This window comes from Cetorhinus maximus, chromosome 5, assembly GCF_964194155.1.
Source record: "Cetorhinus maximus chromosome 5, sCetMax3.hap1.1, whole genome shotgun sequence".
Taxonomy (NCBI): Eukaryota; Metazoa; Chordata; class Chondrichthyes; order Lamniformes; family Cetorhinidae; genus Cetorhinus; species Cetorhinus maximus.
This window is the reverse complement of record NC_135883.1, coordinates 101,167,462-101,194,940: the sequence shown is the minus strand read 5'-3', so window position 1 is coordinate 101,194,940 and position 27,479 is coordinate 101,167,462. Positions and strand designations below refer to the sequence as shown.

Here is a 27,479-nt window from a genome sequence, read left to right as displayed (position 1 = left end):
GATTCTCTACCACGGTCTATCGCAAGCCTACCTTCACTGGTCAATACATGCATTGGGATTCTCATAGTTCCATGCTCTATAAGATTAGTCTTATCGGCAACTTTGTAAATAAGGCCCAAGCCATTTGCTCACCATGCAAGTTTGATGCTGAAATAGGGTGCATCAAAGGCTTCCTGCAGGATAATGGCTACCCTGATGAGATCATTTCGCGCTGTGTATCACTCAAGCTCATGAACCGGGCCTAAGGCCATCATTTTCGGCCCTGAAAAGTGCCCAGTCTACCTCATTACCCTGGAAGGGCAAGGTATCTCAAAACAATTTGAGCAATAGGTGAAGCTCGCTGTTTTACGCTGCTACTGTGTAGTAGCAACACGAGTGGTATTTGCCACTAACAGGATGCTGCCGTCAAGCCAAAAAGATCCTCTGCCTATCACACAATGAGTAATGTGGTATATGAATTTCAGTTCCAGTGTGATGCTAGCTAAGTAGGCTGTACGTCCCAAAGACTGATGGGTCATATCAAACAGCATGCCCCAGCCGCTGTTCGCAACAGGGCAGGGGACAGACTGTACCCAACCAGCCCATGCTTGCAAAACTCAAAACACAGTGTACAACATTGGATGTAATTCCGCAATTGAACAACATTTGCTGAATAGTCCTCAATATCCTAAGAATTACGCTGACAACCAATTTAGGATTGTCAGCCAGGCTCGCTGTGTTAAGCATTTGCGTGTACTGGAAGCTACATATATTAACACAGGGCCCTATTCTTTGCAGACAAAAAGAACATGTACACACATTGCGCTTGTTTCAGCTAAACAAAAGAAGTGACAAAATAAGCTGACTCATTCCTCAGGGCAATGCCTTCACCAATCAGGGTCAAGTTGGCCAGTTTAAATTTCAAACAATGCTTGGCAGTTAGCTGTCAATCACCATGGTGGTGCATTCTCCATGGCAACATCACCTGCCAACCAATCAGCACTCTCTTCACATACAGTATAAATTGTTGTTTTCCCCTTATATTGGTATTCTTCTGAGTGTCCTGATGAGTGCAAGACAAAAAGCTTAGACATGTCTCTTTTTTCAGCGAAAACATAGGAATGATTTACACCTGTGTCATCAACTTTCACAACCCTATTTCCTCCCTTCTCATAAACATCACTTTTTAGTAAGTTAGTAAATTGCACCATTCTTTAAGATATATGTATTTTAAAATTCTTCTTTTGTCTCTTGGCGAAGCCAAATGCCAAATCATTTGACTCGGTTGGATTTTCAGAAGTATATCCGCTCATTTTTGTGCCAGTTTTCAACAACAATAAAATGCTGCAGGCATTGCACTATGAGACACTACTTCCTTAACATTTTCATCTGAAATGTCTCCCTCTGCTATTGTAATGGACACATTAAGCTGTTTATTTTTACATAGTTTCATGCCTTTGAGAAATTTTAGATGAAGATGCTGTGTTCCCGTTCTAGGAGCCTACTGTGACACTTCAGGGCCAATACGTTTCCAGTTAGTAAGAAGGAACCATTGTCATTGAAAATGCATCCAGGCAATTTTTAATTTTTTTTTTATATTTTATAACTGCATGGTATAATGACAAGCTGCATCAAAACTCATTTTCAAATTGTGTATTTATGATATTGTTCAAACAATAATGGTACATAGCTCCTCTGACTCATTATTCTCTCTATTAAAATGATTTGCTGAACATTTTCTCATGTTTGTAGTGCTGCCTAGATAATGTCAGGTTTGTTTTCCATGTAAAATCTAAGATGGAACTAAGCTGGCACAGAAGCTGTAATAATTGGGGCAAAGGTATTTTACGTTGTAATTGTCAGCTTGGCTCAGCTGCTGCCCCCTGAATCAGAAGCTCCACTTTAAACTACGTAATCTACACTATACATACACACGTTTACAAAATGAGTGCACACATCTGCTTGTTCAGGTGCATGTTAAACTCATGGCATTTATCAAAGAATATGAGGTAATCTTCATGCTGTCCTAGCCAATTTTCTTTCCTCATCCAAAACTGATTAACTGGTCATTCATCTCATAGCTGCCTTGAGGCTTGTTGCTGTGCACAATCGAGCTGCTGCATTCCCTTACAAAACCATAGTCACTTACTTCACAGTAATTCATTGTAGGTGAGGTACTTTGGAACATTTCTGATACAAGTGGTAAGATGCCATATAAGTCTAAATTCTTTTCTTTCTAATTAAAGAAGACAGGTTTGGCGCAAAATTTAGATGGGCAATCCACGTTATTTGAATGTTCCGTGTGCTGTTTGGGCCAAAATGGCAACTGCAGGGTACACCCATATGCCATATTGATATGGGCATTAGCATGCACGCCCACTGAACAGTGACCAAAAGTATTCAGTGCAGGCCGATTGATATTAATCAGATATGAGACCAGCAGTGCTATTTTGGAGCTCAGCGCTCCAGATAACACCTTCCCTTAAACTTGCACAGCTGAACACTTTATCAGTTTGTTACTAGTTGGTTTCTTCTGGTTTTTGCTTCCATTACTGGATTACTTCTACATGACTGATTTCACAACCATCCATTATCACAGTAAGGTACTTGCCATTTCACAGTTTGATTTACAGCTACAAGTGATTATAGACTGTTTGAAGTAAGGACTATGAATTTCAATGCCTGTTGTTATAAGGGATTATGTAGTTATATGAAATGTTTGTTATAAAGGTTTATGTAGTTGAAGGAATGTAAATGTAATAAATGGGTTTTTATGGCCAGGACATTGAGGTCGGCGAGCGGGGGGCGGAACTCCTGACTTCGCCCCGCGTCATTTCAATTTTCAGGCCAGCGGGGGTACAGCCGAATCAGCTGTGCACCCGCCGACCTGTCAACAGCCATTTGAGGCCATTTAACAACTAATTCAACTAGTTAATGGACCTGCCCATCCAACCTTAAGGTTGGCGGGCAGGCCGGGAGCCCTGGTGGGCTTCAGAAAAAGCATGAAACCTCATCCATGGATGGGATGAGGTTTCATGTAGGTTTTTAAAAATGTAATAAAAGTTTGATTAAAAGTGATGGACTTGTCCCAACTCATGTGACAGTGTCACATGAGGCGCCATGTCAGGGAAATTTTATTTCTCTACATTTACCATTTTTAAATTTGGCGCTGATCTCCCTGAGGCAGCACTTAGCCTCAGGGAGATGAGTGCGCTCTTTCGCACGCATGCACGAAAGAGCACACTCTTGGCTGAGGGAATTCCCCCCGCCCGCACAGGACACGCATGGCGCTTCCTGGCGGATGTTGCACTGGGCGGGCCTTAATTGGCCCGCCAATGTAAAATGGCGGCATGCCCCCAATTGGGGGCCCGGATCAGAGGCACACTCATACGCGCCCGCTCCTGAACTTTCCCCCACTATGAATGAGTATTTTTTCAATAGACACTTTATTTAAGTCTGCAATAGACACTTTATTTTATCTCATCTCTGCATGGGTCTGCCGATGCATATTGGCTGAGTTGGCATGGTAGATGTAAAAGCAAAGGGTGGTGAGTAGGGGTATAAGTTGGCAAGTGTTGGCACTGTTGATATAGGGGCTGTAAAGAGCCATGGGCGTGGGTGGAGGGGCATCAGTTGGCACTGAGGTTAGAAAGGGCCTTGGGTGTGGGTACAGGCATGAGGAGGCACGGAAGCTATGAGGGGCCATGGGGGTGGGCGGGCATGGATCAGCCATGTAGAGTGTTTGGGGGTGTGTGGGATGTTTCATGTTTTCTATTTTTTATTATTATTTTGGACACAGTGCTGAAGCCCCAAAGCAGGCCTTCCACCCAGCCTTCCTCCGCACCTGGCAGCCTCCTCAGCACTTCCAGGATTGCCTGCCCCAAATTCTAATGTAGCCTGCTGCCATCCCCCAACCCTTGAATAATCCCGACGTCCAGGCAGCCATTTTTAGAAGTCGGGTTCTTGGACCTGGGAATTCTCCCAACTCGTGATATATGGGGGCTGTGGTGAATTTGAGCAGTGTCTGAGGCTAGTGGTAGGATATGAAATTGAAAGATGCATTCACTAACCAGGTCTATGCGTGTAAGTTCATTGAAATTCTTGCGGCACTGCATCCACGTCCTTGGGGCTTAGCTCTTGACATTGACCTCCACGGCTATCCTCTTCCATTGTGTTTTGTGTTTGAACGTAGAGGGTTTCCTGACCTCTGCTGGTTACATTCACCTCTCCTGCTTTCCACCTCCTCCAAGGTCTCCGGTACAGTATCCAAAAGCCTTGGAGCGTACTTTCCCGTATGTTATGTCATTGTTATAAGTGTCACAGAGCAGATTCAGGCCCTCCACAACTGCCAGCACCTGCTCCAGCCATAATGCACCTCCTTTTTTCAGAAGTTAAAAATAGACTTAACTGGTGCTAGTTGCTCATATTGTGCACCCCCTCAACTCCCCTCACACCCTCCCCCCCACCCCAGACATTCAACCCGTCAACAGTGTGCAGTTAGTGCTGGTGGCTGAAATCATTTAAAGCAGCTGGTAGCACGAATGCGACCTCTGCTTCTGTTTCCAGGGGTTCTCGAATTTAGTCCCCATTAGTTTTGTGCATTTTTTCCTAGTGTTCTTTTTTTTTTCCAAACAATTACTCCTTTTAAATAAGGCATTTCCTTTCCTTCTGGTCCAACATGGTTTTGTCAGATTTTTTTCAGTGGTGGTGTATGTTTAATGTTAGTGATCCAGAAGTCTCTGAATAATTACTGACAGAAACTCTTGACCCATGAGTCACAGCGAACTTCAGTGTTTATTTGTTTGTATGCGGACACATGCATTTACATATCTGGACTTGTTTCTATATATGTGTGAGTATGGTAAATATTGTATAGCTGTCATAGATGAGTAAAACATATTCTAAATTTTCCAGTCTTCTGTAACTAGCTTGAGGGAATAATTAAGAATAAACTGCTTCATTAAGTCGCCAACATAATTTTTCCGTGGCTGTACTGTTGCTGTTGCTTACCAACTTGCCTGTTCTTTATTTTAAACACACATTAGCTCCTCCATTGCTTAGCTTTCCAGCACCTGTTTAAGTTGCTCATGTTAATCTTCCTACTAGCATTTACTTTTTGTTATTGTGGTGGTGAACAGGATTCAGAAATGAAATCTAATGGAGAAAATATTATAACAAATTGGTGCAATAAGTTGTTTTTTTTTTCCCCCAAGATAAAAGTTTAAATATCGTCAAAGCTCTGTACTATGTGGTGAGTTCCTGATGTTGGTCCTAACATCAGGAGTCGCAAAGTAGTATCAGCCACTTCAACACTGAGAGCACATGTTATGGTGATCGTGTTGATCTTTATTTTTTCCAATATTCCTGTGGGATACTGTGAAGCAGGCTTATGGGGGGGTATGTGTGTGTGTGTGTGTCTCTAATTTAATTAAACTGAAGACTGTCAGACTGCAAGGTTTAAATCATCAAAGGGTTAGGTGTAAAAGCAGGCATTTTGAAGTGGAGATGAATACGCTAAGATGGAATACAAGTAAATGCAACACGAATAGGAACTTGCATTAGGAGATTTCTTATGTTCTTATTTGAGGTCTGGGGCAGATCAGCCATGATCTTATTGAATGGCGGGCCAGGCTTGAGGGCCCAAATGGCCTACCCCTGCTTCTATTTCCTATGAATGAGGGGTTGAATTTTTAACTGTTGAATTTCAAAGAGAAATAAAAGGAAGTTTTACAACTGGTAAAGATCATAAATGAATTAACCAAAGTTATGAAGTTTATTTTTCCAGAAAGCGGTGGTCATAAAGAGAACATAAAAGATTTTTATATTCTGGGAAAGGTAACTTCCAAAAAAAGTTGAGAATAATGGGTTTAAAGATGAAAGAGAAAAAAACATATTTAAGGAAAGATTGAAAGCTGTATGGATGGTGTGGCCATTTGATATCTTGAAGAGTGTGCTGTGCGAGGACAGACCTGTGAAGTAAGCAGCCTCTAGCCACCCCAGAGAAGTGTTTGTTTGTTTTCCAGAAAGCAAGGTTTTGTTACAAGCTTTGGATTTCCATTGCTGAGTGACAGGGAGAGAGAAGCTTGTGAAATACCTCTCCTATAGAAACAGTGGGTGCCTTGTGGTAATGTTACTGGGTTTTTTTATAGATTAAGAATCTATGGGGACTGTTGCTTGGAAAAGGGTGTTTATTTGTGAGTCTAGCTAAGTAGAAATCTTTTGGGAAAGGTTGTAAACTAAATTTAACTGTAACTGTAATCTTGTGTGTTTTCTTTTGTTAATAAATGTTTTAATTTCATATTTAAAATCTCCAAACATCATAATGGAATCTTTACTTCTGACTTCAGTCCACATACCTTCTCGTAATAAAAATACAAATTACAAATCGTTTTGATAGCTTGACCAAGTTTCCCTTTGGGATTTGGTCAGCCTGGCAATTATCACCTGCCATATCATAACAATGTGCACAGTTGGTAAGGGGACATGTGTAATGAGAAAGGATTAATTAATGACCTCATGGTAAAGGATCGTCTAAGTAAGAGTGATCATAATATGATAGAATTTCACTTTCAGCTTGATGGTGAGAAACTTGGGTCTGAAACTAGTGCCTTAAACTTAAATAATGGCAATTACAAAGATATGAAAACTGAGTTGGACTACAGGCTGACAAGGGTCCTGGACATGATGGCCTGCATGCTCTGGTCTTCAAGGAAGTGGCTGAAGAAATAGTGGATGCATTGGTTGTGATCTTCCAAAATTCCCTAAATTCTGGAAGGATCCCAGCAGATTGAAAAACCTCACTATTCAAAACAGTAAAGAGACTGAAAGTAGGAAACAATAGGCCGGTTAGTTTAACATCAGTCATTGGGAAAATGCTAGAATCAACTATTAAGGAGATAGTAGCAGGGCATTTAGAAAATCATAATACAATCAGACAGATCAACATGGTTTTGTGAAAGGGAAATCATGTTTAACAAATTTATTAGAGTTCTTTGAGAATAAAGGAGAACCAGTAGATGTAGTGTAATTGGATTTACAAAAGACATTCGAAAAGGCACCATACAAAAGGTTACTGCTCAAGATAAGAGCGCATGGTGTTGGGGTGATATATTAGCATGGATAGAGGACTGGCTAACTCACAGGAAACAGGCTCAGGATAATTGGTCATTTTCAGGTTATTGCTCATAAAAGAGACATGTCGAAGCATTTCACCATGCACACAATAGGACACATCACAGGATATCATTATAAGAGGGAAACAACTATTAATACTGTATGAGAAGAGAGTGCTGATTGGTTGGGAAGTGATTGGTAGAGGCGTTGCCATGGAGAATGCACCAGTGATGGTGACTGACAGTTAACTGCCAAGCATTGTTTGAAATTTAAACCAGGCAGCTTGACGCTGAGCGGTCAAGGCATTTCCCTGAGGAATGAGTCAGCGAATGGCTGTCACTTATTTTGTTTAGCTGAAACAGACACAATGTGTGTACATGTTCTTTCTGCCTGCAAAGAACATGGCCCTGTCTATTAATATATGTAACTTCCAGTACATGCAAATGCGCCACATTGCCGGCCCAACTGACAATCTTAAATTGGCTTTCAGCGGAATTCTTAGCACATTGAGGATTATTCAGCAAATGTTGTCCAATCACAGAATCGCATCTAATGTTGGACACTGTGCTTTGAGTTTTGCAAGCATGGGCTGGTTGGGTATGGTATGTACCTTACCCATTGCGAACAGCGGCTGGACATGCTGTTCAATACGATCCGCCAGTCTTTGGGATGTACGGCTTACATATCTAGCATCACACTGGCACTGAAATTCGTATACCACCTTACTCATTTGTGTGATAGGCAGAACGTCTTTTTGGCTTGACGGCAGCATCCTGTTAGTGGCGAATACCACCCATGTTGCTACTGCATAGTAGCAGCATGAAGCAGTTAGCTTCACCATTTTCAGGTTGGCGAACTGTAACTAGTAGAGTGTTGCAGAGATCAGTGCTGGGCCTCAACTATTTACGATATATATTAATGACTTGGATGAAGGGACAGACTGTACTGTAGCCAGATTTGCTGATGAAAGAAAGATATGTAAGAAAGTAAGTTGTGAGGAGGATACAAAGAGTCTGCCATGATCTATAGAAAGGTTAAATAAGTGAACAAAAATTTGGCAGATGGAGTATAATGTGGGAAATTGTGAGTTTGTCCATTTTGGCAGGAGAATGGAAAAGCAGAATATTATTTAAATTGAGAGAGACTGCAGAATGCTGCAATGCAGAGGGATCTGGGTGCCCTTGTATATGAATCATAAAAAGTTAGCCTGCAGGTACAACATGTAATTAAAAAGGTAAATGGAATGTAGTCCTTCATTGCAAAGGGAATGGAGTATAAGGGAAGTCTTGTTACAACTGTACAGGGCATTAGTGAGACCACACCTAGAGTACTGTGTACATTTTTGGTCTCCTTATACAAGGAGGGATATATTTGCATTGGAAGCAGTTCAGAGTAGGTTCACTAGGCTGATTCCTGGGTTGGCTTATGTTGAAATGCTGAGCAGGTTGGGCTCATACTTATTGGAGTCTAAAAGATTGTACCTGAACGAACATAAAATGATGCAAGATATTTCGGTCGGCAGGCACACGCAGGATTTGGCAGCATGCCCGCCGACAATTAACAAGCCTATTAAGGCCATTAAAGATCTAATTGAATTAAATTTTTCGCTGCCTTTTGAACCTTACAGTTGGCGGGCAGGCAAAAAGGCCAAGCGGCCTTTGGATTTTTTGCGAAACCTCATCCACAGGTGGGATGAAGTTTTGATCCCTCGTTTAAAAAAAAAATTCAAACTAATTTCTAACATGTTCTTGCTTAACTGACAGAGGGGATAAGTTTTTAACATGTTTTAAATCTTTTTCACTGTTCAAAATCTTCACCTCCCTGAGGCAGCTCTGTGCCTCAGGGAGTTTTTCTCGCACGCACAGACGCTCATGTGTGAACTTGCGTACTTGCCCTCTCCCCCTCCCCCACAGGCAACACTGAGCGCTGCAGCCTGCGTTTCCCGACCGCTCCCGCTCGCCCCTGCCGAGCCCGTCCAACGAGGGCAAAATTCTGCCCATAAGCTTCCAAGGGGGCTTGACAGGGTAGATGCTGAGAGGATGTTTCCTCTCATGGGGAATCTGGAACTAGGGGGCACGGTTTAAAAATGAGGGGTCATCCATTTAAGACAGAGATGAGGAGGAATTTCTTTCCTCAAAGGGCTCGTTAGTCTTTGGAAATCTCTTCTGCAGAGAGCAGTGGAGGCTGGATCTTTGAATATATTCAAGGCTGAGTTAGATTTTTGATCAACAAGGGGAGCCAAGGGTTATGGGGGACAGGAAGGAAAGTGGAGTTATGGCCAGAATCAGATCAGCGATGATCTTACCAAGAGGTGGAGCAGGCTCGATAGGCCGAATGGCCTTCTATGTGTTATGGTCTTATGATGCAGTGTTGAGTCACAAGAGGTGAGAAAATTTGTGAATATCCTTGTACACAATGGTCCATCTCTCAACTTGCCACTTGATCCATGCCCCAAGTCTATCCCATAATGGCATTATTGAAAATGATTCCCATTTATGTTGCAACACAACAGAGGAATGGTAGCAGAGTATTTACGTTACTGGACTAGTAGTCCAGTGGTCTGGACTAATTGTCCGGAGACATGAGTTCAAATCCAACTATGGCAGCTGGGGAATTAAATTAATCAATAAAATCTAGATTAAAGCTAATGTCAGTAATGGTGACCAAAAATCCACTGGATTGTCATAAAAAACCCATCTGGTTCACTATTGTCCTTCAGGGAAGGAGATCTGTCTTCCTCACCCAGTCTGACCTATATGTGAATCCACACCGACAGCAATGTGGTTGACTCTTAACTGCCCTCTCAAATAGCCTGGCATGTGATGCAATAAAGGAGATTAGGGATGGGCAATAAATGCCTTCCTTGGCAGTGCTGTCCATCCACATGAATGAGTTAAAAGAAAAGACAGTCTAGAGTCAGTATAAATTGACCTGTTTCAATAATACAGGCATTATGGCGCAATATAAGGGTCTCACAGTTTTCAACCATTGTCAAGTATTGTGAAAAGTTCTCACATAAAACATGGGAAAGGAAGAGATGAAAAAAGGATATTCAATTCTCTATTTGGTTTTGGTTCCTTCTAAATTTATTTAATCATCTGAAGGACGGAAATAACTTAAGGCAAAACTTCTAAGGGCAAAAAACTAATTTCTACCCAGTTTCTACCTTACATCCGAGGTAATAATTATAAAAATTATGGAGTATCGACCCTGTACCAATTAAAGTTCACATTATTCAGTCTTGACCAGCTGCATTCCACAGATAACTGTTCCATGGTCCCAACAGGACTGTAATGAGCGTGTTCTGTAAATTATTAGATCATCCATGCCTACACTTGTTTGTATAATCTTTAGCCTCTTTATAAGTAGACACTTACTCAAGTCCTTTTAAAGGAGTATTAACCACTTAAGTGTGGCATTAGTACAGCCTCCCCAGAATTCTAGGTTTTGTAATCTGCAATCTTACTGAAGCTTGCCAATTTTTTATAGCTGTCCTTTGTGATCACAGTTTATGTTAAGTAGTCTGCTTAAAAAGTATTATCTATTTATTTTATTATCGTGAAGACCTGGAACTCACGCTCTCCTAATCTTTCAGCAATGAAACCAACTACAATTCTATGAACCTAACTTTATCATATTCGAGTATTTTTGTGTCTCAATCATCTTAATTACTCTTCTCAGTAGATTTTTCAATGTAACAGTGTCAAAGAACCTAGAATCATTCACAGTATTCTAAAGGCAACAGTACCCTGAGTTTTACAAGTTTAAAATGATTTTTGATAATTAGTCTAGCACTATTAAGGAGCATTTCAGTGCATAGTCAGGTTTTCCTAATAAACCTCACACTAATGTAATATAGGTACAATGTCTCAAATTGTGCTATCTGAAAACTGGAGATGTCCGGAAATTGGATATTTTTAAGCTGCCATGCATGGATCTTAATTTTCATTGAATGAGTAAAATAGCTTACCATCTTGTTTAGCTAGGTGCTGCATTAGCGTGGGCTGCACCGGACTAGGTATCGGCTTCGAGTGCCGGTCTTTTTCCACGCTCCGAGTGGTCTGAGTGACCACTAACCCCAGCCCGACCTGAAAACTGACAAAGTCGGAAATCTGGCATGGACTCAGCCCCAAGGTTGCCAGTTTTGAAACATTGTGCATGTATTTCTTGTGAATTGTCAACTATCACATTCAAAGCATCTTTGCAAATGCTTCCTGAAACTGTTGGTCACTGCATAGAACCATGGAGGTGAGTTTAATTTTGTGTGATACTGTAAATTTCCAAAATTGGAATTGAAAATGAGGAGAGATGTAAAACAGTCTGCTGATGTACTATCACCCATTTCACACTATTGCATAAAGTCAAAATTATCCCCATGGGCTAGATTTTGAGGTTATGTGCGGCTTCCTATTCCAGAAGCAAAGCCCTGTGATTTTGAGAGGGCGAGTTGTAGGATGCCAAACAGGCATAAAAATAGAAAATGCTGGAAAAACTCAGCGGGTCTGGCAGCGTCTGTGAAGAGAGAAACAGAGTTAACGTTTCAAGTCTGTATGACTCTTCTGAATGTAGCTCATTAGATTGAATTCTGGAAAACGGGACTGGGGCTGCCAGGGTAGGTGGGTTGAGTGGTTGTGATTGTGGAGTATATCCAGGGGTGCAGCAGGACAGATTTTCTTTGTGCCGGTGGTACAGATATAATTTAAGACATACCTTTTACAGAGCCTCTTCTCTTCCATTACCTTTTGGAACAGGTAAAAGCCTGCATTGCACAGGCACTGCTCAGTTTCTGTGTAAAATGATGATTCATTTGTGTCTGAACCACCCAATTTCCAAATTGAAAGGGAAATATTACCTGAATTAGGTCTCTTTCGAAATGGAGCCAGCCACATTCCAAGTATTAATGATGTAGTAGTAAGGCCACTGATGTGATTTTGAGGTTGGTACCACCCCCTTAATGGCAGCAAGGGCGCTCAAAATTGATCCCCATTTGTTTGATTGTACCTGATTTTACTGCTTTGTTCTAATTTTAATACTTCCGTTCTTTTTTGTTTGCTTTGGTTAAAAATTAATTTGGGTGGGCCTTGCTTACCTAAACTTTTAGCCATATCCTTCCTTTGTGGGTAAGACATTGATTTATACTGGTGCCAATACTTGCATGAAATTTTTGCATACCAGCTCATCAGACAGCTGCTGTTGACATCAAGATTTGTATTGTTTACAATGTTTAAATGGTTTTATTTAGTTTATTGTTTTCAGTTTGCCTTGTCAGTGCTCTACAATTATGGGCCAAACTTTACATGGAGACAATGCCTGCTGCCCGCCATCTAAAAAGTCGAGGGCGAGCCCATCTCTGCTGGCCGAGGAAACCATGACCAGATTTTACGGGCGTCAGGAAGTTAATTGCCTGAGGTTGTGGCTTCCATTCCATGTGGGCAGATGTCCCACCTCCAAGAGCAGCCGGCCAATCAGATGACTGGCAGCTCTCCAATCCCAGTAGCACCACTGGGAGCAGTGACCACTGCTGGAACTTCTATCATTCCCCAAATGAGGAACCAATGAGGAGGCTGGAATAGAAAGTGAGTGGGATGGCCTCGCGGGTACCAGTCAGGCAGTGGGGAAGGGGTTGTGGTGAGTGGGAGGCCACAGGAGTGGGGCACGATGCCTGAACAGGAGGGGGACCGCCCCCCCCCCCCCACCCCACCAGAGCCCACAGTAAAATATCAGCGGCGGTCAGAGGAGGCCCATCTGGTCCATATAGACCTAAAATGCTGATTGGAAGGGAGTTCCTGGACTTTGATCCAGAAGGAATGATGATACAGTTCCAAGTCAGGATGATGTGTGGTTTGCAGGTGGTGGTATTCCCATGCATCTGCTGCCCTTGTTCTTTTAGGTGGTAGAGATCACAGGCTTGGAAGATGCTATCGAAGAAGCATTGGTGAGTTGCTATAGTGCACCTTGTAGATGGTACACAATGCTGCCACTGTGAGTTGGTGGTGGAGGGAGTGATTATTTAAGTTGGTGGATGGGGTGCCATCTGAATAGTGTCAATATTCTTGAGTGTGATTGGGGTTATACTCATCCAGGTAAGTGGACAATATACCATTACACTCCTGACTTGTGCCTTGTAGATGGTGGACAGACTTTGGGGAGTTGAGAGGTAAATTACGCACCTCAAATTCCCAATCTCTGACCTGCTGCCAAAGCATTTATATGACTGGTCAGAGACTGGGAATTCAGTCAATGGTTCAGTTCTGGTCAATGGTAAAGCCCAGGATGTTGATAGTGGTGATTTCAGCAATTGTAATGCCGTTGCATGTTAAGCAAAGATGGTTAGATTCTCTCCTGCTGGAGATGGTCATTGCCTGGCACTTTTGTAGCACGAATGTAACTTCTCACTTATCAGCCCAAACCTGAATGTTGTCCAGGTCTTGCTGCATATGGACATGGACTGCTTCAGTATCTGAGGAGTTGCAAATGGTGCTGAACATTGTGCAATCATCAGTGAACATCCCCACTTGTGACCTTATGATGGGGGCAAGGTCATTGATGAAGCAGCTGAAGATGATTGGGCCTAGGACATTATCCTGAGGGACTCCTGCAGTGATGTCTTGGGACTGAGATGATTGACCTCCAACAACCACAACCGTCTTCTATTGTGCTAGCTGTGATTCCCCCTAATCCCATTGACTCCAGCTTTGCTAGGGCTCCTTGATGCCACATTCGGATAAATGCTGCCTTGATATCAAGGGCAGTCACTCTCACCTCCCATTTGGGGCTTCAATTCGCCCAAGGGATGGGCAGGCCACCCAACATTTACCCCACCACAAGTAAAATATTAGCAGAGGCTGTTAGGTGCCCACCCCACCCTTACCCCCAACCCCCACCTGCCAGCCTGCTCCTGGGGAGGGATGGTTATGTAAAATTCCAACCTATATTTCACATTTCCTACACCAATATTTAAAATTTTATATTAATTTATAGAAACAACTGCTGCCAATCCTCAGTTTACTTATTTTATTTACCCATACTGGATTCTGCCTATCAATCTTGTATGTCAAAGCCATATGCTAGAACATTTTTTATCACCTGCTTTCAGTTGCTTAGAGTACTCCAGCCCAGATAGCTTCTCACCATCAATTTATTACACCTTTATTTTCTTCAAAAGTATAAGATACAGAATCATATTTATTCTTTTTTAACTGAAGTGAGTGCTTTCAAGCAGGTGGTACTGTGAACGTAACATTACTTGATCTAAAGTAATGTTACAGAGACTCCTGTTGGGAAAGTGCCAAACCTACCTTTGTAATTTACAAGATGAAAAAACAATGTTCCAGTTACCAAATGAGGAACTCATGAAATATATATACAAGGTGTGTAAACATTTGAAAAGCAAAGATATATCACCAGTGCTCATGGAGAAGTTGACCCCGTGGCTGATGTCACTGAGGAGCACAATGTAGATGAGGGAGAAGAAGGGTTAAGGATGGGTCTTTGGGGAATCCTGAGGTAACAGTGTAGGACAGATAAACCATTGATAGAGATGCTTTGGCTACAGTTAGATCAATAAAACTGAAACAAAGCAAGGCCAGTTTGGATGATAGAGGAAAAGAGTTGGAGGGTGATAATATAATTAACCTGCCAATGGTTGAGAATAAGTTGTAGGGATAGTGCATCACGGTCCAGCCACAGAAAATGTAATTTGTGACACTGGTTGGGGCCATTTCAATGATGTAAGAGGATAAGAAAAATTGATTGGCCAGGTTGAAGCAGGAAGTTTCGTGAGGATTGGGCATGGAGGTAGAGCTAACATATTCAAGAATTTTGGAGAGGAAATGAAGGTTGCAGATGCTTCTTATTTTGGATATCATTTTGTATTCTGAAATTCTAACTGAATGAAATACATCTTCTCAGATCAGCAAAATGAGTTGTGTAACCCACTTGTCTGTTAAAATCATCCTGTAATTTGGGAGAGATGGTTTTGTAGAAAAGTCATTATTGCCTTATCAGTTCACAAAGCTCCTCAGCAACATCCTCAGGGAGACCAAGCAAATTTTGAATAACCATTTGAGATTGGAGCCACCCACCTTCCCTTTGAGTCATAATATCCTATTGCAGGGCTACGCTGAGCACTAAGCATATACTGCATTGTAGTATTGCAGTAGTATTGAGTATTGTAGTTCTGAAACAGCTCTTCAATATTATTTTATGAGAGTATTTCAACTAATTATTAAGTTTATGAATTGTTTGCATCATTTGCTGAAATGCAGGTAACATTTTAGAAGTGAAAGTCCTTTCATCTGTAGTGTACTAACATGCAGCGATCCTGCTTTCCAAAGTAAATATTATTATGGAATATTCGGTGCTGACCCAATAAAAGATTAACTGGCATTTTTCAGTATTTGTTAATGACCATTAGAACTGTCAGAAAACCTAACTACACTTGAAGCGTTTTGGATAATAGCACTGCTGATGGTAATGCTGGCAATTTCCCTGTTTTTGCAGGTCACCGCCAGAGGATTTAGCCCATTGTTACAGTTTGCCTACACTGCTAAGCTATTACTCAGCAGAGACAACATCCAAGAGGTCATGCACTGTGCTGAAATCCTGCACATGCACAATCTGGAGGACTCCTGTTTCCGCTTCCTTGAGGCCCAGCTCTTTAATGAAAAAGACGGTTTCTATCTTTACACCAAAATGTCAAATTTCCAACAATCTGATGCACAAGAAGATGGGAATTCCGAAGGTGAGGAAGAACACATGCAATCAGAAACTCATAAGATTACCTGTTCCAGGGAAAGAATTTGTAATGAGACCCTTGGGTTTGAAGCATCTTCCAGGATGTCTGAGAAAGAACCAGCTGTGATATCCATCCCCGTTACATCAAATGATGATATGGGACGTTGCCCCAAATACAGGAAATACCAGCTTGCTTGTACCAAGCATATCAATAGCACACCACATACTAGTACCTCAGGTTTTCCAAGCACATTTAAAGAAGACCGGCCAGTCCATACCCAAACTCCAGGATATAGAAAGGCACAGGTAAAAATCGAACCACACGCACCAGAAATTGTAGGAGAAAAGGCTATCCAGTGCTTGTCTGGAGGTGAACTTGGCGCAATGGAGCATGCAATTACAGATAAGGAAATGGATATTAAGCGGATGAGTCCAATGTGTGTTGATAGACCCAAAAGTAGAACACCCCCTTGTTCAAGGTTCATTAAAAAAACTGATGTAGAATCTACTGAGAGACAAAATCCACTGCAACAACCTTTAGACACCAGAACATCTTGTTCCCTTGAAGAGGGAATGACTCAGGGTGACCTCAAAACAGAATACAGGCCTTACAGCGAGAACTATGGACTGTCCTGCACACCTCAGAAAGACAACAATAGCTTTACTGTTGGATCTCCAATGACAGGACCATCTTGTGAAGTGATTTGCAAACAAGAACTGGAATCGGACAGAAAGAGTGTAATATTTTCTTCTGGTACCTTGGAGACGATGAACACTCCTGCTGCACATTCATATCCTGGTGGGAGTCCACTAGAGGACGAACTTACTGAACATGTGCCAAAGGGTTTGTGGAGTGGTACTAGCCAGTCACTTCCATGTTCACAGACTTGCGCATCTACTGGACTTTCAATGGAGCCTTTGAATTCATGTAGAATTCGACCCACCTGTAAAACCAGCTGCCCAGTGCCAATTAAAGTGTGCCCTCGGTCTCCTCCATCTGAGACCAGGACCAGAACTTCGAGTTCTTGCTCCTCCTACTCATTTCCTGAAGATGGAAGCGGTGGTTCACCTTGCAGTTTGCCCCAGTTTGAGTTGTCCACTTCTCCCTGCTCACAAGGAACACGCTTCCTATCTGCAGAGCAGCAAGAGCTAGGAATGATGGGAGATGCAATGTATAATCAATGTAAACCACCATTAAAATGTGAGCAGTCCTATGGCACCAACTCCAGCGATGAATCTGGATCCTTTTCAGAAGGGGACAGTGAATCGTGCTCAACTCGAGAGAGAGGACGTGAGGTACAGTAGCAATATTTTTAATAAAATACATTTACAATTATAAATTCATCTTTCCTAGGACTGTCACACAACAAAGGAAATACTGCCAGTGTTACTGGATTTGGAGTGTGTTATGGTGCCAAGTACCAGTCTGCCAATATTAGGAATCACGGAGTGATATTGGGTGTACATTTGAGTCCTGCTATAGTTTGCTCCTGATCTGAGCCATGTTGAGCAGGACAGCATCAAGTATAAATTGCAATGCTTTCCAGAAGGGGAGGAGAGAAAATCATGAAGTTAGAAATTACCCTCACAATGTTATTCTAGAAACATCTGACATACTCATATTAAATTCCTGTCTCCACTATTTTAATGAAGACATTAACCCATTTATTTTGCAAGGATTAATGCAGTGAGGAGAGGTTGGTGCATGATTGTTAAACGTTCATACCATTTTAAGCACATCTGGGTGTTTGTACAATGTCATCATGCACAGCTATTTTTTTACCCTTTAGAGGATGGTCAAGTCTGGGTAGTTCTTGGCACCTCTACCTGCTGGCTACAGGGTGCCAGGTCAGGTGGAAGGGGATGATGAAAATTATAGGAAAAGGGGAGAAATCCATTCAATGTTCCCCAAGGAAAGGTCAAAGCCATAATTTATCGTAAATACATGAATGATTATCAGAGGAACAACATGGCTGAGCAATTAATAAATGTAGAAGTTGTGCACCTTTCAGACTTTGTTTTCATTCTGTTTAAGGATCCAGTTACTGCACTGTACAGTATTGAAGGAATTCTGCAATCTTCAAATAGTGCCTGTCGAGAATGTGCAAAAAATTAACCTCAATTTGATTTAGATGTAGTTGATAGGCACTGACAATAGCAATATTTATACCTGCTACATATAATTATACTGCACTTTGTCCTAGTTCTTTATCTTGACATTTTTACATGAAAAGAATATTAACAAAGCTTGCATTTAAACAGTCACTTGGTAGTACAGAACTTGAATATTGCTGAAAAGAGAGACATATTGCTGAAACTTTTCATCTTGCACTCATCAAGACAAACATAAGAGTACCAAATTTCAGACAATCACAACAATTTATACCGCAGGAGAAAAGGGTGCTGATTGGTTGGCAAGTCACCTCCAATTGACTGAGGTGTTGCCATAGAGAAAGCAACAGGAAACAATAGGCTCCCAAGTTCCTGGTTAATTCAAAAAAGGCACAAAGCTTGAACATATTCCTTTTGTTTACAAAGAACGGGTTCTTGTGTATGAATATATGCTGCTTCTAGCAAGTGTAAATGAGCCACGTTATGAGCTCAACTGATATCTTAAATTCGGCGACATGTCGCTCTTTTCAACTTGTTTTTTTAGTGCCCTTAATATAGAAAAATGTCCCAAAAGGCTCTACAGGGGCCTTATCAGAAAATGTACTGAGCTAGGAAAGGAGATATTAGGAAGTGTTGTGATCAGATAGTTGGATTTTAATAACAACATGCATTCTCAGAGTGACTTTACTGTAAAAATGGATGTCCGAATGAGCTTCACAGAAATGTAATCATACAAAAATTGACACTAAGCCAACATAGCGGCTATCTGAAGGGGTGACTAAAGTTTGGTCAAAGTCTTGGGTTTTAAGGAGGGTCTTAAAGTAAGACCTTGCATTTATATAGCCTCTTTCGTGGCTCCAATGTATTTTACAGCCAGTGAAATAATTTTGATATTTTTGTCATTGTAATGTAGAAAACTGGGAAGGAGGGTGACCACGGTGTAGCAACAATGCAGATTATTTTGGTGGAGCGTGGAGGAGCCCTTGTACCCTATTGGTTGGACGACTGGTTGGTTTCTCCTTCATAGGATCTTTCTTAAACACCTAAATTAGCTTTGCGTTTGCTTCAGGCAGCATCAGAGGCCATTTGTTCTGAAGACGCTGACAAAATGGCGACAGTAGAATTAGGGTGCTAAATTCTTCCCTGTAATTTTTGGGATGCCGCTGCTTGGTTTCTGCCAGTTAGGAGACCGCAAAATCTCCTTTTCCTAATTAGCTTCTAATTTCAGCCTGTGGTCCAGAGTAGGGTATTGTGCCGAGGTGAAAGTGTTCCACAGAGAAACAAAAAGATCAGTGACTAGTCAACCTGCAACTAGCAGGTGGTGGAATTTGAATTCAATAAAAATCTGGAATTAAAAGTCTAATGATGACCATGAAACTATTGTCGATTGTTGTAAAAACCCATCTGGTTCACTAATGTCCTTGAGGGAAGGAAATCTGTTGTTCTTACCTGGTCTGGCCAACACGTAACTCCAGACCCACAGCAATGTGGTTGACTATTAAATGCCCTCTGAAATGGCCTAGCAAGTCACGCAGGTGCAACAAACCGCTACAAAGTCACAAAAAAGGAATGAAACCAGACGGACCACACGGCATCGACCTAGGCACCAGAAATGACAACATCAATCTCAGTTCTGTCGACTCTGCAAGGTCCTCCTTACTAACATCTGGGGAACTAGTGCCAAAATTGGGAGAGCTGTCTCACAGACTAGTCAAGCAACAGTCTGAAATATTCATCCTCACAGAATCACACCTTACAGATAATGTCCCAGGTACCACCATCACTATCCCTGGGTATGTCCTGTCCCACCGGCAGGACAGACCCAGCATAGGTGGAGGCACAGTGGTGAACAGTTGGGAGGGAGTTGCCCTGGGAGTCCTCAACATCAATTCTGGACCCCCTGAAGTCTCATAGCATCAGGTCAAACATGGGCAAGGAAACCACATACCACCCTCCCTCAGTGATGAATCAGTGCTCCTCCATGTTGAACACCACCTGGTGGGAAGCACTCATAGTGGCAAGGGTGTAGAATGTACGCTGGGTGGGGGAACTTCAATGTCCACCAGCAAGGGTGGCTCGGTAGCACCACTACTGACCAAGCTGGCCAAGTCCTAAAGGACATAGTTGCTAGATTGGGTATGTGGCAGGTGGTGAGAGAACCAACAAGAGGAAAAAACATACTTGACATCATCTTCACCAACCTACCTGCCGCAGATGCATCTGTCCATGACAGTATCGGTAGGAGTGACCACCACACAGTCGTTTTGGAGATCTAGCAACTCAAGACTGGGCATCCATGAGGCACTGTGAGACATCAGCAGCAGCAGAATTGTACTGGAACACAATCTGTATCCTCATGGCCCGGCATATCCCCCACTCTACCATTACCGTCAAGCCAGGGGATCAACCCTGGTTCAATGAAGAGTGCAAGAAGGCATGCCAGGAGCAGCACCAGGCATACCTAAAAATGAGGTGTCAACCTGGTGAAGCTGTAACACAGGACTACTTGCGTGCCAAACAACATAAGCAGCAAGTGATAGACAGGGCTAAGCGATCCCACAACCAGCAGATCAGATCTAAGCTCTGCAGTCCTGCTACATCCAGTCGTGAATGGTGGTAGACAATTAAGCAACTCACTGGAGGAGGAAGATCCACAAATATCCCCATCCTCAAAGATGGAGGAGCCCAGCACATCAGTGCAAAAGATAAGGCTGAAGCATTTGCTACAGTCTTCAGCCAGAAGTGTCGAGTGGATGATCCATCTCGGCCTCCTCCAGAGGACCCCAGCATCACAGGTGCTAGTTTTCAGCTAATTTGATTCACTCCACGTGATATCAAGAAATGGCTGAAGGCACTGGATACTGCAAAGGCTACTGGCTCTGACAATATTCCAGCAATAGTACTGAAGACTTATGCTCCAGAACTTGCCGCGTCCCTAGACAAGCTGTTCCAGTACAGCTACAACACAGTACAGCATCTACTCAGCTGTGTGGAAAATTGCCCAGGTATGTCCTGTACACAAAAAGCAAGACAAATCTGACCCAGTCAATTACCACTCCATCAGTCTACTCTCCATCATCAGTAAAGTAATGGAAGGGGTCATCAACAGTGCTATCAAGCAGCACTTGCTTAGCAACAACCTGCTCACTGACGCCCAGTTTGGGTTCCGCCAGGGCCACTCAGCCCCTGACCTCATTACAGCTTTGGTTCAAACATGGACAAAAGGGCTGAACTCCCAAGGTGAGATGAGAGTGACTGCCCTTGACATCAAGGCAGCATTTGACAGAGCGTGGCACCAAGGAGCCCTAGCAAAATGAGTCAATGGGAATCAGGGAGAAAACTCTCTGCTGTTGGAGTCATACCTAACAGAAAGGAAGATGGTTGTAGTTGTTAGAGGTCAGTCATCTCAGCTCCAGGACATCACTGCAGGAGTTCCTCAGGGTAGTATCCTCAGCCCAACCATCTTCAGCTGCTTCATCAATGACCTTCCTTCCATCATAAAGTCAGAAGTGGGGATGTTCGCTGATGATTGCACAATGTTCAGCACCATTCATGAGTCCTCAGATACTGAAGCAGTCTGTGTCCAAATGCAGCAAGACCTGGGCAATATCCAGGCTTCGGCTGACAAGTGGCAAGTAACATTCGCACCACACAAGTGTCAGGCAATGACCATCTCCTACAGGAGAGAACCCAACCATCGCTCCTTGATGTTCAATGGCATTACCATCACTGAATCCCCTGCTATCAACATCCTGGGGGTTACCATTGACCAGAAACTGAACTAGACTAGCCATATAAATACTGTGGCTATAAGAGCAGGCCAGAGGCTAGGAATCGTGCGACAAGTAACCCACCTCCTGACTCCCCAAAGCCTGTGCACAATCTACAAGGCACAAGTCAAGATTGTGATGGAATAATCCCCACTTGCCTGGATAAGTGCAGCTCCCATAACACACAAGAAGCTGGACACCATCCAGGACAAAGCAGCTCACTTGATTGGCACCCCATCCACAAACATTCACTCCATCCACTGCCGACACACAGTCGCAGCAGTGTGTACCATCTACAAGATGCACTACAGGAATTCACCAAGGCTCCTTTGACAGCACCTTCCAAACCCATGACCACTGCCATCTAGAAGGACAAGGGCAGCAGACAGATGGGAACACCACCACCTGGAAGTTACCCCCTAAGTCACTCACCATCCTGAATTTGAAATATATCGCCGTTCCTTTACTGTTGCTGGGTCAAAATCCTGGAACTCCCTTCCTAACAGCACTGTGGGTGTACCCACACCACATAGACTGCAGCAGTTCAAGAAGGCAGCTCACCACCACCTTCCCAAGGGCAACTATGGATGGATATAAATGCTGGCCCAGCCAGCGAAGCCCACACCCCGTGAATGAATAAAAAAGAAGTCAACCTGCAGGCACTGCCTAGAGATAAGCTAAAGAGTGGCTTTGACAGATGGGAACAGATTGTTTTCCCATCCTCACTATATTGTGGGTGATTCCCTTTAAAGGGATTTTCTTTTTGCTTTAATTATTTGCTTGACTTGTGCCAACCATTTTGAACAAGAGAACATTTTTTGAAAGGGTGACTGTGAATAAAACCTACCATAATTCATTATTTTACACTCAGATCATAAAATTGCCAAACGAAAATTAACATCCCTAATCTGGCACAGTTTAATACAATGATATATGCTGCAGATGATTAATGGATAGGGATCAGCTTCGCATGCCTGAACCACATTTAGTACCCGGCTAACTCGTAGAGACTGAATGAAAGCCTGAATTTTTAAAAAATGCTTGCGTGCATTTTTAACCAAGAATGTCACTATTTCCGTTGCACTATAAATAAACACAATGAATGTCAATAGGTTTAGAGAGGAGAATGAGGTATCAAAAATAGCAGCCAGCAAGGTTGAACACAATACACTGTGAAAGAGGAAGGAAACTGTTAATGTATTGGGCAGTGCCTATGGGGGATTGGTTTTTCAGTCTCCTTTCTGTATTTTACATAATTGCAATATTGCTTTATTAATAACTGATGAGTGCAGTGACCAGCTTTGATGTTTAATTCGTTATCACTGTTAATCTGTGATCATAATATTCTTGATATTTCCAAATCCCTAGTTGTATTGGAAGCTCTGTTTTAACAACACAAAGCAGAGCTTTGGTGATGGAAGTACAATAATTTGATCTATCTGAGTCATTGGTCAATCCAAAATATCATTCGAATAGCTTCTGATTGTATGTAATTTACTAAAATCCCTGAGCATTGTACAAAGGCAGATGCTTAATAACAGGCAATTATGAAAGTGCTGCTTTTTCCAATGTAGTCATAATTCACAGTTTACACAAACCTTTGTTTCCATTCTATCTCCGTTTCCCAAGTTCTGTGCTGATACTGGAGTAGTGCATCTAAACGAGGCATAATGGAAATTTGTCCAAAATAAGATGACTCCCAAGTATAGCCTGTGACTTCTAAATGTGGGAATTCATGACTACAAGTTTAGTGAGCTGACTTCCAAATAACCTGAAACCACAGAATCATTCCAGATTCCCACTTTGAATTAAATTGTTTCCAGTCATAAAGCGTAAAACATATATTTTGCAAAGGCCAGACAGCCCAGTGAGCCTGTTCCTTCATCAGATCATCTACAATCCACTCTTGACTTTACGCAATCATTCAGGCATCAGGAATAAGGTTATGCAAATGTTTTTCCCCTATATCAAAAGGGTAAATAAAACAGATCTCCAGACTGCCTCCAAGCTTGCATCCTATTTCACACACTCTAGATAGGTGCCTTCCATGGTGGGACAGTTTCATGTTCTGGTCAGCTCAGGATCCATTTGCCATACAATACTCAGTTGTCTCTGGTAAACTGTAGTTATGAATTCTAGCTTTTCCGGTTCCTCCTTGACTTTCTGATTTGAATAGCAAGATGATGCCTCCTTAAAGGCCCAGGCCACCCTGCTCACTTGGATAACCAGGGCCCTAAATTTTCATTCTCAAGGCGGGTAGTGTGAGTTGGGAAAATTCCCAATTCGGCCCGCCCACATCGGGGGGCGCGCGGGGTAGGGGTGGGGGCACAGGGATGGGGGCGGATGCAGGCTGAAGCCAGGCTAGCTGCCCGGGGAGAAGGTCGGCAGCAGTCACACGGGCTGCCAGGTGTCGAGGTGGGCTGTTTAAAAAGCCAGTCTCAGTGCTGTGGGACCTCAGCCCAGTTAAAATAAAAACAGGCCCTCCAGACCTCACCCTCCATACACTCTCCATGCCACATCATGCCCGCACCCACCCCTTATTTACCCTTATCCCCCATGCCAAGCTGTGCCCCTTCACCCACTCACCATGGCCCCTCATTCCCACTATACCAAGCTGGGGCACTTCCATGCCCAAAGACCCACTTTATACTATATAGAACCAGTGAACCCATAGTAACAATAATATGTGTAAAAAAAAAGCTTAAAAAATAGCCATTCACATTCATTCATTGGGCAATTGATGGGGCTTCAACAGAATAATGAATTTCTGGGCTCTCAGCTAAGCCTCATTATGTATTCTTTGCTGAGAGCCCAGATGTCCATTTGAGTACTAAAATACCTGAGCCCCAGACTAAACATTGTTTGGTTAACAGCTCTGGTTCTCCTATCACTGCTGTAATTTTCATGATGTTTATTAACAAAAAGTTGACGTTTCAAGTGCTTGCAGTTTCTACTATTGAAATTTTAAAGGCTCTGGATGATTGACACTTTTATGCCCTGCAGTATTGTCACTATAGGGTTCATTGGTTCTATAGTGTATAGTGGATCAGTGGACATGAAAGAGCCACAGCTTGAATGGGGGGGTTTGGAGGGGCACAGTGTGGCATAACTTGGCATGGTTGTATGAGGGGCCATAAGGGTTCTTTGGGGGGCATACCTTGGAATGGTGGGGGGACATGAAGAGGACCTTTTGAACATACCCTCATGCAGACTATGGGCAGAATTTTTCGTTCGTCGGGCGAGTGCACCCGATCCGAATGAGCGTAAAATGACACGTGATATTTCAGTTGGCAGATGCGCACGGGAGTCGGAGCCGTGCCCACCATTAATTAACAGGCCAGTTAAGGTCCTTGACAACCTCATTGACAGTAATTTAACATTGCCCGTGCGATTTTTCGCTCATCACACGGGCAAAACGGGCAGATGGCCAGCCCACAATTTGCAAATCCTCTTCTACAGGTGGGATAAGAAGTATAGCAGCATTGTCAATGTGAGTAGTGAGGAATTTTGGAGATAATTTGCTGCTGGTGGTTTATTGGTACTTGTCAGCTTAATCTCTGTTCGGGGCTTCATTCTTAGCATTTCCACATGTCATTTCTGGACTCATTGGTGTCTTCCGGGCCCCCCAAGGATTCGAACCTTGTGGATCCTTCCAGGTATCAGACAGCCTTCCCTTACCTTTGTAATGGGGATTGTAGTCTCTGCTGGTGGCACCTTCTCTGAGGAGGAAGAGAGGGGCAGAAGGGAGAGGAGGCCAGGTGTCCCAATGCAGTTTCCACAGGATGGACCTTTGGGAGAAGAGACGCAGGCACAAGGAGCACAGGGCCAGCAGGTAGCCCAAGGTGGGTGGGGCCGCAGAAGATGCCACTATCCTGCTGCCAGGGTTTACGGGTGGCGATTCAGCTACCTCAATATGTCCGACGTGCAATGCCGAAGGAGGCTCCATCTCTCCAGGAAGATTGTGATTTGCTAGATGATTGGGCCTGAGATTAGCTCCAACTGTGTGGGTAGACATCCTGTGCCAGTGGGTGTGAAGGTCACAGTGGCCCTCAGCTTCTATGCCTCCGGCTCATTCCAGGACTCAGCGGAAGATCTATGTGGAGTCTCCCAATCAGCTGTCCACAGTTGCCTCAAGCTGGTGACAGAAGCTCTGTTCAGGCGGGTATTGACTTTCATTCATTTCTGTATGGAAGAGGCCAGCCAGGCTGAGCGAGCCAGAGGCTTTGCAGCGATTGCTGGGTTCCCCTGCGTCCAGGGTGCCATCAACTGCACACATGTGGCCATTAAGGTACCAGCGGGTCAGCCGGGTGCCTTCATCAACAGGAAGGGATTCCACTCCATGAATGTGCAGATAGTGTGTGACCACAGGATGCAGATTCTGCAAGTCTGTAAGGTACACTGGCAGTTCCCATGACGCCTAGATCCTCAGATACCCCCAGGTGCCGAGGCTGTTCAGTGCTCCAGCCCAACTGGATGGATGGCAGCTGGGTGACAAGGGCTATCTGTTGAAAAGGTGGCTCATGACCCCTTTCCACCACCCAAGAACAGAGGCAGAGCAGCATTATAATAGAAGTCATGCCTCCACAAGGCGGTGATAGAGAGAACCATAGATCTTCTCAAGTTGCGCTTCTGATGCCTGGACTGTTATGGGGGCGCACTGCAATACCCCCCAGAGAGGATGTCACTAATAGTGGTTGCAAGCTGCACTCTCCACAATCTGGCACTGGCAGTTGGGGAGCCACTGGAGGAAGAGGATGTTGACGCAGCTGTACAGGCCCCGGATGTTGAGTCCAGTCGTGAGTCAGAAGATGAGCACGGTGAGGAGAATGCTGAGGGAGTGGAGCCAGACCTCGGTTACCTCCAGGGAGGCAAGGACACCAGGGATGCCTTGATCCTTCGCTCCTTCAGCTAGGCTGCCAAATAAGAGCTACCACCTCATGCCAGGGCTGCTGTCACCATTCTGGATCGGAGAAATGACCCTTTCCTTGGCCCCAAAGATACACTCAGTACCTGTGCAATAAAGTTTCGAGCCACCCACATCCAGCATTACATACTGGCGTACCCTACACTTCCAAAACAAATGAAGCTTAGTCAGGCCAATAACACAAAAGCAAATGTAATTTGATGTTGGAACTCACATCGTATTGAACGGAACAATATTCGGTGTTGGTGGTCACACCATTAAAAAAAGAAAAACAAAATGCGGAACACAAGCTCACCCGTGACCAGTCCCTCTTGAGCTTAAGTTGTTTTAAACTTGCGTTTACGGGTGCTACATCTTGGTGCTCCCCCCTCGCTGGCTCCGGCATTGGAGACAGCCTGCTGACTCTGCTGTCCTGTTGAACTTGATGGTCATGGCGGTCGCCCTCTGGCCAGTGGAGTCTGTGCTTTCCCCGCCTGGGAGGGAGCAGCCAGTGCCACGGCTGGCATCTCCCCAGTCATCGCATCCTCATCAGATGCCACGGTCACTGGCAGAGGGGCGAAGGATCTGCTGCTGTCATCCAGTATGCTCTGAGAGGAGCCCGCAGAGACAACAAGCAGCTCGTGCGCCAGCGTCAGGGCACTGTGGACCTCCCTGCTCACCATTGATGGACAGGCACCTAGCTGAGATATTAGGTGTCCCAATCCATCTCGCACACGGACACTGACCAGCTGAGGCCGGTGCCTGTGTGAGGGCTTGCAGGTCCAAACGCAACCCCAGGAACCCCTGATTCTGTTCCTGGAGCTGCCTCTTCATGACAGGCTCCACTCTCTCATGGAGGAGACAGT

At 43.6% G+C, this 27,479-nt stretch overlaps 1 protein-coding gene across 3 annotated transcripts in view; it reads left to right on the top strand.

Moving 5' to 3' along the window:
* bach2b (BACH transcriptional regulator 2b) overlaps positions 1–27,479 on the top strand; it is a 312,106-nt gene that overhangs the window by 265,634 nt on the left and 18,993 nt on the right. For all 3 annotated transcript variants that reach the window (XM_078542272.1, XM_078542270.1, XM_078542271.1), the window contains one exon: positions 15,595–17,124. In XM_078542272.1, the coding sequence (XP_078398398.1) occupies positions 15,595–17,124 (1,530 nt within the window). The remainder of the gene's footprint in view (positions 1–15,594; positions 17,125–27,479) is intronic.